The sequence below is a fragment of the Lampetra planeri genome, chromosome 6 (genome assembly GCF_965212315.1).
Source record: "Lampetra planeri chromosome 6, kcLamPlan1.2.h2, whole genome shotgun sequence".
Lineage (NCBI taxonomy): Eukaryota > Metazoa > Chordata > Hyperoartia > Petromyzontiformes > Petromyzontidae > Lampetra > Lampetra planeri.
Genome location: NC_136112.1, coordinates 9,269,520 through 9,284,276, shown reverse-complemented (window position 1 = coordinate 9,284,276; position 14,757 = coordinate 9,269,520). Strand labels below are relative to the sequence as shown.

General features: G+C 45.8%; 1 protein-coding gene across 4 annotated transcripts in view; it reads right to left on the bottom strand.

The window, feature by feature from the left end:
• LOC144719507 (RIMS-binding protein 2-like) overlaps nt 1-14,757 on the bottom strand; it is a 148,574-nt gene that overhangs the window by 27,447 nt on the left and 106,370 nt on the right. For all 4 annotated transcript variants that reach the window (XM_078595495.1, XM_078595497.1, XM_078595494.1 and 1 more), the window contains 6 exons: nt 13,992-14,081; nt 11,338-11,442; nt 10,258-10,308; nt 6,944-7,289; nt 1,929-2,056; nt 1,591-1,700 (listed from right to left, as the gene is read on the bottom strand). In XM_078595495.1, the coding sequence (XP_078451621.1) occupies nt 1,591-1,700; nt 1,929-2,056; nt 6,944-7,289; nt 10,258-10,308; nt 11,338-11,442; nt 13,992-14,081 (830 nt within the window). The remainder of the gene's footprint in view (nt 1-1,590; nt 1,701-1,928; nt 2,057-6,943; nt 7,290-10,257; nt 10,309-11,337; nt 11,443-13,991; nt 14,082-14,757) is intronic.

The following is a 14,757-nucleotide window of genomic DNA, read 5'->3' as shown; positions in this document are numbered from 1 at the left end:
CATCAGCTACATTCACAGACACTGGGGCGGTAGCATGCGTATAGCTTTTCTCTCTCCTAACGTTAACAGTAATGGGCTCGCGTTTCACAACACGATAGGAACATTCCACTTTCACTTTGGTATTCAATCTTGCGTTGCTTTGGTACTTTGATAGGTACATCTCTGTGTATACGCGCACCGTATATCACGTGGAGTAGAGCGGTGGTAGAGTGGCTCGTGCATTGTGTTCTAAACCCGGTGGGGCCTCAGTTAGATTCCCGGCCACGGCTAACATCAGTGGCGGGTGATAACTGAACCGGTCATGGGCACTCTCTTCATCAAACCACACTGCCCAGCGTGGTGAAATATGGTCAAACAACCTCTGCCATTGACGTGGTGTGGGGAAGCATTCATCCGACAGTGGCGTGACAATGAGCTGCAAATCATTATTATGTAGACATCAATTTCAACTGGGTCAATAAAACTGCACACATGCACGTGCGTGCACACGCACACACACTCGCTAGGATGATGACGTTGCCGTACGAGTCTCACCACTATCAGGCTTCGCGTGTCTGCCGTAGTGTTGGCGACACAGGTCACAGAGATTTGGGAGAGCCCCGGGTGTTTGGCAGCAATGCGGGCACAATGCTTTTGAATGTTTCTGTCGTGTGAAGATCACTCGAGCTTTTGAATATTTTGGCAAACATACATTACCTTTCATATAACCCCCACTATTCAAACCCAGTGCTCAAACTGCTATCGAGTCGTAATTCATTCCAAGTTATCCATTCCTTTAACCAACAACTCGATGTCCTCTGAAGCCATCAGCAGGATTTACAACCTAGACATTGATGTATAGTTGCTACTCAATTCATATCCATACGAAAGAAGGGAGATTAATCATGGACGGCACCTTCATGGACAGCCTGTACACTCAAAACACTTTATAGCAAATGGTCCCTTTCCCATGGAATTTAAGCCACGGGTGAAGGGTTTGCTCTGTGAGAATGGCTTCACAGCAAAGCACTGTGGGATTTGTTAAGATGCTCGTGCGGTGACGCAGCCTAGCGGTAGTGCATTCGCCACTTGTTGCAGAGGCTCAGGGTTTGAATCCACTGCCGTCCTGATTATTACCGTGGGTGTATTAACCATAATACGGCCGCCGTCTGCTTCACAGTGGACGTCAACGATTTCCTGACGTCATTGACAAGAGTTGGCGATTATGTGCCGGTGTCAGGCTCCAAAATGTCCAAATTCAAATGTTACCTGCAAATTACTCAACTCGGATTATAAGCAGACTAATGCCCCAAGGTCACTCTTTCAAATTAGACTCATCCTGGTCTCTTGATTTCTCACCTTGGTGAAACAACGGCAACTCGGAGGACATTTATTTGGGTAAGCCCAAGGAGGAAGGGCGAAGCAACAAGTTTTTAATCGCAGAGGACCCGTACCTTCCTTAGTCTCAGCAAAAAATTCACAACTGCTGTGGTGGATGTGGTTGTAGCACCGTGAATCCTAGATGTTTGTCGATATCGTTTAACCACAGCGTGTGCGGCACACCACGGTATCTTAGTGTATGGGAACAGGGACAGCGCCGCACTCACTCACCTGTACCGCGCTATGAACACCTGCAGTTTGCTCTTTCCCCGCGCGGCCAGGCTACTGATGGGCGAGACGTGGTCCGTGTCCAAGTCGTCCACCTCACTTGCCGTGTCCACCTGGCGAGGTGCCTTTGTCAACTCAACGCAGCTTATCAACTCGCAATCATACAGACAATTGGTTTCTACGGCCACTAGAGTGCCAGATTATCCGTGGCCCTGAAGAGCCTAGAAGCAGCCCAATATTATTATTTGAGCTCATTTATCTGAAGGCACCACTGTTGGATGCGTGTGCCCGCGTGTGTATGTGCGTGCATGCGCGCGTGCGGAGTACGACTGGACCATCACCTCCATGGAGAAGGAACGAGAGAGGCTGCCATGCTGGAGCCGACCTCTCAGTCTGGGTGGCTGCTCAGCGACGATGTGGGTGGGCTGATCCTGTGGACACGACGCGCCACCGCTGGCTGCCTCTCCACCTAGGGGTGTGACCACAGTAGGGCAAAAGCGTTATTATAATTATCATCTTTCGATTTAAAGCTTTCGTGACTGCAGGGATTCATCTTTTTGGTTCTTTCGGTAAAGTCACGTAGAAGGGAAATAATAAAATAATAAAAATAGCGTCTGAATGAAAAAAGAAAGATTCAGACGCTGTCTCCCCGACAGACCTGGTCTTCACCTGAGGACGGCTGCTTGCGTTGTGGCCGAAATGTCGTGAGAATTATTTTATTATGTTTTATTTTTATTATTTTATTACTTCCCTTCTACGTGACTTTACCGAAAGAACCAAGAAGATAATTATCATCATCATCATTCCGCTTGTTAACCCAGGAAAGCCTCACGGAGTCTCATGACTCTTTTTCTCGAGGGTCCTGCCAAGTTTTCGCAGTCGGGCCAATGATTACAATGTAGATTCCAATTAGGTAGCATCAATCGGTGGGCTCAAGGCTCATTAAAGGACGCTACGGCCGGGAGCTGTGGTGCACGCCTGAGATCCGGAACTTTGGAGGCAAGGGTTGCTGAACTCCTGAACCCAGAGGTGGCCAAGATATGGAAGTACAACAAATGGCAGTACAGAAAGTGGATTACGGAATACATCTGTGATGAGCTTTGAGTGATAATTTATTGAATGTGTGGTGGGCTATCTCCCAAGTGCTCAGATATCCTCCCACATTTAAAACACTGATGCATGGAATTGCCTAAACATTCCAGTACAGGACACTCATAAAGAAAAATATCTTGAGATTGAGTGAAGCCTTCATTGATAATTAACAATATTATTTTGAATTTACCATGCTTTTATTAATTTCTATAATTTATAATTGCTATGTTTCTACTTGTTAAATCCAGGTGTCACTTCGAAAAGAGACTAACGGTCTCAATGGTTTCTCAATCATTCGTAGATTTGGCCTCACATCCCGATGCAGCGCCCTTCCAAAAAAATGTGTCTTGAGACTCACTGAAGCTTTTCTGGATAGACTACGTTGTTATTGCTATTACCGCATTAGTTGTCACAAGCAGGTATAGCACACATCGGCTATAATTGCTGAGCTTTGAATTTCATTATTTGTGACTTTCGGCTTGGGATTCATCAGGGATTGTGGTATTTTCCATGTTTTAGATGGTGATACCATTTGCATGGATTATGGTTAAATATTATGTCACTAGAGCATAACTGGGTGTACAGAAACGTGCTATACTGTACCTGCATTGTGGCTAACCTTTGCAATTAAGTGCCACCAGGTCTTTGCCGAATGCATAAGCCCCATAACACCAACTTGATATTCAGAATGAGAATTAAGACTTGGCACAGAAGACTGTGGTCAATAACACAAATTAAATAAAAAAACCTTACTAGACATCCCCATTATTGGGATGGCAATCATATGATGGGGTTAGTTAGCCGTGAAGTTGGTAAATGCCATACTAAAGTATAACAAACTTGAATTGAAGTCTGGTTACATTACATTGACAGTGGGTGGTGCGTGACATCGTGTTTTGTGCACTGCATTAAGAACCCAGTGACTTGAGTTCGATGCCCTACCACACCATTTGCATTGCGGCACGAGCAAGGCATTGCAGGGCCGCGCCTTTAACTTAAATAAAATGACACTGACTGGGTTAATTTGTTGCATACCGACTATGCCATCTGTTTGTCCACTGCACAAAGTAATCTATAGATATTGGGCCTCTGTAGCACATGAAATATGACTAGCCTAAAAGCTGGCCTCTTTACACCCACTTAGTAAAGTAACTATTTATGAATTCCGTTTACAATTATTTTATCCATGACGCACAACAGTGATGACTATTGATGTATACATGACGCAAAACAAGAGGCCAATAACCAAATCACCCAGAATCCACGGGATCTCGTCATAGCCTGGAAAATAAACAGGGTTGAGGCCTGGAAAATAAACAGGGTTGAGGCCTGGAGAGTGCTCGGATAGGGACCCATGTGCATAACGTGTTCGAGGTTATACATTGTCAATCTTGATTTGAAGCTTTCGTGACTGCAGGAATCCATACTCTTTGGTTCTTTTGGTAAAATCACGTAGGTATAACATTTAAATAAATCACGACGTTTCGGGCGACAACACAAGCGTCCGTCATCAGGTGGGAAAGCTTTGCTTCATTTTATACCTACATGACTTTACCGAAAGAACCAAAGAGTAGACATTGTCAGTTTTGAAAGCTGACCTCAGAGGGCAATCAAGCAAAATGCATCATTAAACTCTACTTCTATGTTCCATGTCAATGCTCCCCGACTCCACCATTGTGGTGAAATGTGATCAAGTAAGACCAGAGGCCCTCATCCAGCTGTGGACTGGACATCTGTGAAAAAGAGCTTCATAGCTCATGGGATTCCTCCAGAATAAATATAGATTCTGATTCTAGACTGACCAAAGGGCTGTACACGGTCATGCCAAAGGAAGTTGAGTCGATCACAAACAGGGACGATGATTGTATTTGTACGCACGTTATAGGATGGAATGAGTCGGTGGCTGGTTTAGAAGAGGCAGCTCCCTATTGGGGTCATCGCGACACGGCGATACTACGATTCTGCGAAAGAGCCTTGTGTTACTCGCGCGATCTGACCTAAACATAAATTATGAATCATGATACTGGTCGCAAAAGTTCGCTTGTTAAATGTAATGGTGTCCCGTTAATTTTTTTTTTATATTTTATTTCCAGAGAAAAAAAGATTTCTGAAAAAACGATGATTAAAGGTCACAACCAAAATTAAAGTAAAAAAATAGATTATCCGTTAATGCTTAGTAAAAAAAATTGGGAGTAATTGACGACATGGCGATCGTATGACGGCAACATTTACTGACGGTGTACGTGCATTATAAGCATATAGACTGTAAAGGTATCATGATTAGACTATATATGGCAAGCTTAAGTTTAGCGAACGGCATAGTTGAGGAGCTTTTCAGTAATCTTATATTTCACAAGAGGTGCAGCAAAGTGCAACATCAATACAATACATATGTGAAGTACATTTACAACATCATGGGAAACTGATATCTCAAATAATCGTCATTGGGTGAAATTTAATATCCTATTGTATTGTGAAAATTTATATCAAGGCACTGTGACCCTCTGCTATAACTCATGCCTGCCCCCACTCGTGACAACATGTCCTGAATGCAGAATGTGCCACGAGAACACAAAACAGGCTGCACCATAATTATTATTCAAGGCACTTTTCATGAATATGGGCAACCATATCAAACAATGTTAGCCGGGATAAATTATACACTTACAGCACGGTGCAGGTCAGGATATTACGAGCATATCATTACAAGTTTAGACAAGCAGCCCGCTACCTGAGCCATCAATCAAAGCACCGATTTCAGATCCACTCCACCCCCCGCCCCCACTGAAGATAAAAACTGTAATTATGATTTGCTGTTTTGCCCGTGCAATTATGGTTGTGTAATTGAATGCAATTTGTCAGATGTTGTACAACCATTTTGGTATTTAAAATGTATAAGCTTCATGTTTGTGTTTTTTTATTGGAAATCATGGTTGCTGAGCGCAGGGCCCAAAGGAGCAAAATGCCAAGCGGGCAGCAACGAACAGCACAGCTGAAGGTGTAATAGGATAAGAGTTAATATGTTTCTTGAATTGAATTGAACAAGGTTATTATGAGAGATTGAGAAAGTGATGACGGGGGGGGGGGGGGGAAATTCCCAAGTCGAGTGGTCCAAGGAGAAAAGCAAAAATAAAAGCGTTGTGTGTGACCAGCAGTGTGGTGAGTGTTCTTGTGATCTGTAGTGTGGTGAGTGTGTATGTGACCTGCAGTGTGGTGGTTGAAGACAATGTGGATGAGATGAGACAGTCAGTCTGATAGAGCGATTCCTCAACTCAGATGGAGGATTCAACGAGTGAAGTTCACAGGAACGGTAACCAAGGTAGAACTGCTTTTTGCGTATAGTTTGTTGTCCTTCCCCCCACACCTCCAATTAGCATGTTTGGCTACGTACGGTGCGAAAGAAGTTCCACATGATAATTGGTTCTTTACCCTTCTATCTGGCAACAAAACTGACACCTTTTTTTGATAAAAGAAGGGTAAAGAACCAATTATCATATTTTTACTGGCAAATGAGGTTCCCATAGTGAAGTTCCACATGCATACAAAGCATTGACCACCGGTGAGTGAGTGAGTGACCGGAGTGCACCAGCGAGTACTGAGATATGAAAAGCTGGCCAGTGTGCTTATGTCCTTTAAATTATCTCAATGTGCAGATTTCCCAATTTGTACAGCGTTTAGAGATGTGGCTACACCAAAGCATATTGTGGTTATAGTCTGTTTATTATGATTCTTTATTTTTCCTGTGTTCCAATTTATTCCAAATGTGCTATTCAGTATCGTGCAATGATATGCAGCATATCTCACAGAAGCAGTGCACCAGCGTATGTCAGGAGACAGCTCCAGAAGGATGTGTCACAGGACTGTCTGAAAAACCTTTCAAGTGGTCTTGACAAAGTCTGAGTTGCATTGTTTTTTTTTATGAAAAGCAAAATTAAGTCCTAACCTAAAGTCAATAATTTTTTTGTACATTCCTTGGTGACCATACACAGACCATCAACACACTGATCTTGAGAAACCCCTGAGTAACCATGAGTGGCTGATGCCAGGGTTTGAATCCATGATCTCAGCAGTGTTATTAGCTCTCTGCTCCGACTTGTAAACCACCACCAGGTTACAGGGTTCAGAGCACAGTGCGCTCACCACCGCTCCACTCCGCAGGAAAGAAGAACAAAGTGCCCGCGAGCAGCCCCACCGCACCCGGCAATTTATGCACAATCACAAATCTGCAACGAAGCGCACTTGGGCGGGCAGCCGGGAACGTTACCGGCAGGCAGTGGGGCCGCGTGAGCCACGCAGGCCGTCCCGTCCATCCTCTCCGGGGGACCCGGCGAGGACCAGGCAGCGGCCACAGCAGCAGCTCCCGTGAGCTCATGACGCCCGGCGCCGGCCTCCGCGGTCATAGATGGTTCCGCCGGCGGCCCGGTTGCCTCGGGGCCCCCGCGAGTCGCCGCATGCAGCTGCGGCTGCGTCTCGGGGGGCCTGGAGGCTCCGCCGTTCACCGCGTCGCCGTGGGCCTTGTGCAGGCCGAATCGCTCCAGCTCGTGGGTGAGCTGCCCGAACTGGTGGTGCACGTGCGTGCGGCACCACTCCTCCAGGTCGTGCACCTTCGCCTGCCATGGTGCGAGCACGCGCCACCGGGAACGGCGGTCGGCATCAGTCACCAGCATGGCAAAGTCGAGGTGTCATCACGTTCAAAGCCGTTGATGCTGCTGTACCTCTGCTGCTGGACGGAGGACTGCTACACGCAGCGTCGATCGTGGGATCACGCCGTCCGGCGGCGTTTCAGACATCACTCACCATTGGTGTTATCAATGATCGAGAATCAAACTCAAGTTGCCAGTTTCATAGCACAGTGCCTTCACTCTACCCAAATCAAAAACGAGTGCAGGTAAATAGCCTAACTCATGTACTACCACGTACCAGCTCATTGCTGTCTCTTTTGATGGGTGTCACACACACATTGTGATCTCTGCTTGTTCAACAAACCCTTCCTCTAAGGCACCAGGCTAAAGTTGTCTCTCACGAACCTGTGACTGCAGCAAGGAGTATCGTGATTGGTGAGACGCTCGACCGGGTGAGCTGGGAGCTCTGCGCTCTTGAGCCATTATCGTTAACCACATGTCGAGCACAACGGTGAGAAAGCTGAGACCCTGGAGAAACACCTCGCCTGTCCGTGACCTCCAATTCCATCCCTATTATGATCACAATCAGGGGCAATTTGGGAATGTAGCAATTGTAAGCATTTCTATAACACATGGCCAAGACCCCAGCAAGATAATTGCCTCTTGGCAGCATGGTGCCAGATGGTCTACATTTTTTTCTCTATGTTAATTCATCGTTAACTAACTGTATTCCAATGGCCGCCCTGCACTGAATTTGGCCAAGGGTACAGCTCTCCAATTCACCACAGTTTGGCATGCAAACAAAGCCTAATGATTGCGAGACATTTCCAGCATTAATACTTGTTCTCTGGAGAAGATAACAAATACACATTAAAATTCAGAAGTTAATTGTCGAGAAAGAGGCAGGCACTGTCTGTAGTGCAACACTGACAGCCAGAGTGGAGGTGGGAGACGGTGTGGTGCGGGATGCTAAGGAGGGAGGGAAGCTGAAAAATTCTGTAAAGAGAGTTCACGTGGGGAGTGTAGGGAGATTGAAAGCCACTGCTGTAATGACACAGTGGGGCACAGCGGACGTGCAATGCACATTACCCTGACAAACTCGACGGTGAGGAAAATAACACGTTCTGCGATCGCACAAAAGTGCCAGAATATCGCCGCAGATGGCCAAGTGCCTCCAAGCAATCACTCAGCGTTGAACCAAAACAAAGCTTGACAGTAAAATTAGGTTTCACGTGTACGCAGCAATAGCAAATATGTACAAGATTCAATATTTTCTTGAAACGTGTAAGTGCCAAAAAGACATTGCATTCGAGGGCAATTTGGAAAATACTAACACCAATGCACGGCAAGTAACAAACAATACACAATTCTCTATGTTCCTGGAAAAAAACACATGTGCAAAGGTTTCCTAATGCCTCGATTGATCTATTAATGTGAATTCCTACAAAACATGTGCGTGTGAATCAATCTTTTCTATTCCTATGATGTCTGTAATAGGTTCCCATGACACCTGCAGCCACTCGTGGCCACTACATTCACCACAGAATTAACAAAAACAATATTTTGTTTCAGTGAACGATGACCCTGAATCACGATGATTCATCGTGTCCGGCTGGACGGTGAATTGTCACACCTCCATAGAACATCCTCTGATAAACTTCACAGCAGTGGACTACCGGGTGCTGTTATAACAGCTGCAAGTGTCCGCAATATGACCTATCAGCGCCACGGCGATCAGGTAGGCAGCACACAGCCCCTTGTTGCAATTGAGACAAACGTACAGCTCATGTGCGAATCATTTTGTGAAAGAAATCAAGAGTGAAAACCATGCCCTGGCCCGACCCTCATCCATTACATTGCATTGAAGCACTGTTATGTTCTGTGTAATGTCCTCCGCACCTGCCGGTGTAAACAGTCCGACTGCCCAGCATTCACAGGGCAGACAGGAACATTTGCAATGGAATAGCATTTGTGTTTATAGAGTGTCTAAAGATGTAGCTGCAACTCAAGTCGCTGTACAGAATAGTGAGTGCACATTTCGATTTAAAGCTTTCGTGACTGCAGGGATTCATCTTCTTGGTTCTTTCGGTAAAGTCACGTAGAATGGAAATAATAAAATAATAAAAATAAAACATAATAAAATTATATTTTAAAATAATAAAAATAAAACATAATAAAATAATATTTTACAATGTTTTATTTTTATTATTTTATTATTTCCATTCTACGTGACTTTACCGAAAGAACCAAGAAAAGTGAGTGCACACTGTGATGAATCTCAATGGAATGTTTGTTTTGGAGAGCTGACATACACTCGCCTGTCACATAATTGTAGGTCATTACAAAGAACCACCACAACCAAATAGATAGATATAGTTATGATAGAGTCAAGAGGCAGAAGATAAGAGGATGGGGCAGGGAGTTGATGGCATCGATTGCCAGGGGGAAAAGAGTTCCAGATTGCAGGGGGGGGGGGGGGGGGGGCAGCAGATATAGAGCGAACTCCCATGCAGCACATAGAGAAGAGCTTGGCGACTGGAGAGAAAGGCACGTGCAGAAGAGTAGAGTGCTACGGAGCGCTGGGACAATTAGTCCATTAAGTCGATGAATTAACTGAACATTATCATCAACTACTATTTGTGGTCGATTAGTCGGGCCCCTTTGGCAATGGTGGCCATCCCAACATCCTGCCTCCTTAAGGTGGGAAACCACTCCCCCCCCCCACCCCACTACGATCCACGGCCAGCGTGGCGCGGAGATTATACCGTACCGATGAAGTCACCAAGCCCCGCCAAACATCTCTGGTCTAGCGACACACGTGGGAAAAGAGGTGAGCCTTTTTTAATTGTCCCCAAAATATTTTCATGATATTGGCAGAGTGATGGAACCAAAAAAAATCGGTTGAGTGCCACGGGTCATAGGGACCTGTGGCCGTGGGTCAGGCAAATCCACTCACCTCCAGGACCTGCACAACGTCATCGTGGTCTTTGTTCGTTTCAGCTTGTGCCTGCACAAGGATGGGGACAACATTACCATACTCATACAATGTTCACCACACCAAGAAGTGGTTGGGGATATTTTTTTACCATATTTCACCACGCTGGTCAGTGTGGGTTGGTGACGGTGATGGGCAAAGACGTCGTTACGTATGAACTTATTTTGTAGCGTACATAGACAACTGTGCTAATCGAAGGTGCGTGTGCCAATCGACAGCCTGGAACACCCTCGCAAATGAGATGTTCCACCTCGAGTGATTTCCAAGGTGGAATTGTTTTTTTAACCAATTCATAAATACACGTGGCAGCAAAGTGCAGTACAAATATGGATTGTGGCACACTGCCCTGTACTGCCCACCACGAATTCCCTCAGCAGCCTGCGTCAACCTGGTGTAGAGATTCTGAGATCAAATGAAATTTGGTGCATTGCAGGGGAATTAGTAGGTTACAGCAGAAATATAAGCAAAAAACAAGGGAACCCTATTTGAATGGTTTCAACTGCACCCACAATCCACATTGGACATCGGTGAGATAAAATTGTAGTTTGTTACTTGCAATGTGCAAAGAACATTTCCCTTATTTCAAATAGAGAGATATATTGCCGTTTAAAGTATGCATTTAGATTTAACTATGAAACGTTACAGAAATGTCATACTATTAGGCGGCTGTAATAATGAGTAACCTACAGACCTTTGTCGATCCACTGCTGGATGAAGGTCTCCCCATGCTGTGTTCGTCAATAGCGGTTGTTTAGAGTAGACTTCATCACGCTGGTCAGTGCGGGTTGGTGAACGAGAGGGACGCGGGGGTGGTGGGTAGGTCTAGAACGAGTGCAGGTTTCACTCGCGTACTGAGGTTAGCCGTAGCCGGGAACCCATTTGGGGTGGCCGAGTTCATTGCACGATGCATTAACGACCGGGCCATCGGTGTTCATTGCGGTCATTTAAAAACATCTTGGTCAGATGGGCACACAGTTGAGTGAACCTCCCACAGGGAGCAGGGCACGGTGACGACACGGGGGTGCTGTGGGTACACACTACCTTTTCAAACCTGTCCAGTTTGGCACGCAACTGGTGGTTTTCCTCTGCCAGGGAGCCCTTCTCTGCCTCTGCAGCCTTCACTCGCTCCTGCCACTCGGTCTTTTCCTGGGAAAACACGGGGCGAGGCGGGCTCTTCGTCATTATAATGATTACTATGACGTAATTACCACGTCAAATTATTATATATCACGCATTATGCCTTGGGCTTTATTGTCAGTAGACGGCCGTCATGTTAATCTGGAATAAAACACAAGGTCTGTAATGCAGTGTGAGAACCAATTAGCCACTGCTCCACCCGCGTCTTTAAATATAACTCTTAATTAAAACATTTTCAACATTTTTGGGGAGAGAATTGTCATGTCATGACGGAAGATGATGCCACGTAACTACCAATAAATTAATTACAATGCACTTATATTCTTGGTTCTTTCGGTAAAGTCACATATTCTTTCCCTTCTACGTGACTTTATCGAAAGAACCAAGAATATGAATCCCTGCAGTCACAAAAGCTTTCAATCAAAATACAATACACTTCTTCATTCATACAAGAAGCACACCTTTGAGGGCCCAGCAAAGATTGATTGTCACATGCTACTTAACGAAAGGATTAAATCTGAGAGCTGGAACATGTGAGATAAAGTAACAAAAAAACAAGTTTAATATGATTTTCTGTGCAGTCATTGGTAACTGAGCTGAGACCATGAACTCCCTATACATGACATCCAAGTGTAATCACGGGATGCTTAATCCTGGATTTGAGCCCAGGATATCTCTGCAATGCAGAGCAGGCATCCTGCATCCAGTACAGCTCTCCGGTGTGCACTTGGTAATACCGCGTCAACACGCCAGCAAACGGTGACAAACCATTCACCTTCCATCACTAACCTATGACAGCCGGTCACCTCTGACGTTCGAGAATGATTCACTCCCGACGCTTAGATCAATAATTAAATGCTAAATTTAATTAATTACATTCACTATCATTCATCCCCCACATTAAGTACTCCGTTAGCTCTGCGGCAGCTTTGTAGGCATAACGTAGTGTGGAACATTTGTATTAATTCTGGGTATAGGCTGGTAAAATCACGTTTACAGAAAGTGTCGCCCTTTGCCGGAGGCATTCCTCTACATTAAGGGTCACGATGGGGATATCGCTAAAAAAAACAGATGCTCCGGATACCGTCTTGACATTGATGTTTAGTTCAATCCAATAAAACTTACATTCATACCAGATGGGTAGCAATGCAATAAATTGTTACGAGTCATGATCACAAATCAATTCAAGAAGCAACCTTTTGGTCAACACACACAGTTCAAAAGACAACGATGATTACACACACACACCATTCAATACAACTGCTGCGAGCTTAAACGACATTAACGGAATAATCAGTGCATCTTCCTTACCTTAGAAATGGTAAGATCTACTTTTTTTAAGGTGCAATCATAAAACACACATGTCACATTCACAATAGCATTTTATAAGTCACGTTTTTTGCTTTTGTGTGAAAATCGTGCTGTCGGTGCCACGTCGTGCTACTAAACGTCGATTCGGATTTAGGGCAGTGCAGTGGATCAAGCTGTGTGAGAGAATGGCCCACGGAAGGGGGCTCACTTCTCGTGAGCCCCTTTCAAATGACCTCTTTACTTCTCTACTCAGACTGGAGGGCGCTGCGCTTGCCACATGCTTGCTACCAGGACGAATTCATTGCATAGCAGCCAAACTTCTCACAACTGAAAAATAGCAAAATTAGGTGGACATTTTGTTTTTAATGCGGAGCTTTTTTGTTGTTGCAGTCATCGGTGACCGGGTTGAGGCCACGAAATGGCTATACTTAAAAATCAGAGGCAGGCGAAAGGCAAATTAGAACCCAGGGTCTCAGCGGTGATCCCTGAGCTGCCCGCCTGCATCTTAGATTGTGCATTTTTAACCATCGCAATTCATCAAGCAACAGTGGAAAGAGGACAAAATGGAAACAGTGAGACCGCATTACTTACAGGAACTGAATAAATAATATATCTGAGAGTATTAATGCTGATGAAATCGCACGATTGGTTAGCCAATTACCAAAGCACCTGGATTGGACCCGCTATCATCAGATCTCGGAAGCCAAAAAGAGTTGGGCCTGGATAGCGTCCGGATGGGCGACCACCACCACACATAAATCAGGTGCTGTAGGCTGCAGCTATTCTAGCCGGTCAGGGGCAGTTCAGCAACATCCATTGTTGGACTCTACTATGCTCTACTGTATATTCTCCATGCCTTCACCAACCAGCATGGAGAAGCAGTGGATCGACAAAAATGGGCCAACCGTGCACATTTACAATGTAGTGCCGGTGGCGACAGCCCGTGTGGTCTGGTCTCAGCGAGCTGGCCTCCACGGGAGACGCAGGTGCCGTTTTGATAACGTGTTGCGTGCAGTATTGTCGGGCAGGAGGAGAGATTGCGTATACAAACGGATGCACATGTGCGGCGCATACATGTAGAACATATACACGTGGTATATGATTGCAAATTCGAAACCATGTGATTATTGAGTGCATTTAATATTTGCGCCATTCTCATAGCGCGGGGCTATCACGAAGGAGCTGTGATTCACAGACACGCAGTTTGCAGAGTGATGTGGTGCGGTGCGGTGCGGTGCTGGCCTCACCCTCTCATGCTGCTGGGTGCGGTGCTGGAGCCGGGCTGTTTCCTTGCCGAGCCGCACGTTCTCCTGATGCCGCTCCTTCAGCTCGCACTCCTGCAAAAGAACGGCGATGGGCATGCGCGCAACAAAGATAACGATCCCCCTTATAGCCTTAACAGACTTTTGGGGCAAGTGCTGTTAGCGAGTAACACCTATGAAAGCCGGCACGGCACACGACGGGGCGGGTGACCAGCACCACGGCCGACTGCGTTTGTCTCCCCAACGGTGATGTTTACACACAACACCAGGTACTCGTTTAAGGCTGAGTCGACCTAAGGGAAGACCCAGGACGGGTTCAGATAATCCGTCACTGGTGTTGGACGCCATGAGCGGGTACAGAACTAGGGTCGCTGAGTTCACAGCTGCTACTCTATCGCTCCCCGCTCGCATACAGCACACTCGGTGTGAGCAATGCAAAGGCTGCGGCACGACACTAGCGCACGTATTCCGCGTACAAACACGGCACACAGGGACAGGACACGCCAGAGACACGGGACACCACACACTGTTGAACGGCATGCTCCAACACATGCGCATGTTCAACACGCATTACTGTTCGAAGACTGGCTGGGGCAATCCCCTCGTACTGAGCCAAGAGGTAATCTATGAGACAAAATTGCCTTAAGGTAGACGATAATGACAAGTCGATGGTTACTGTGCTGTACGTAAAAATGGAGTGAATCCCCGTTTGAGGATTATACTCTTACCATGAACTTCAAGGAAGAGTGAT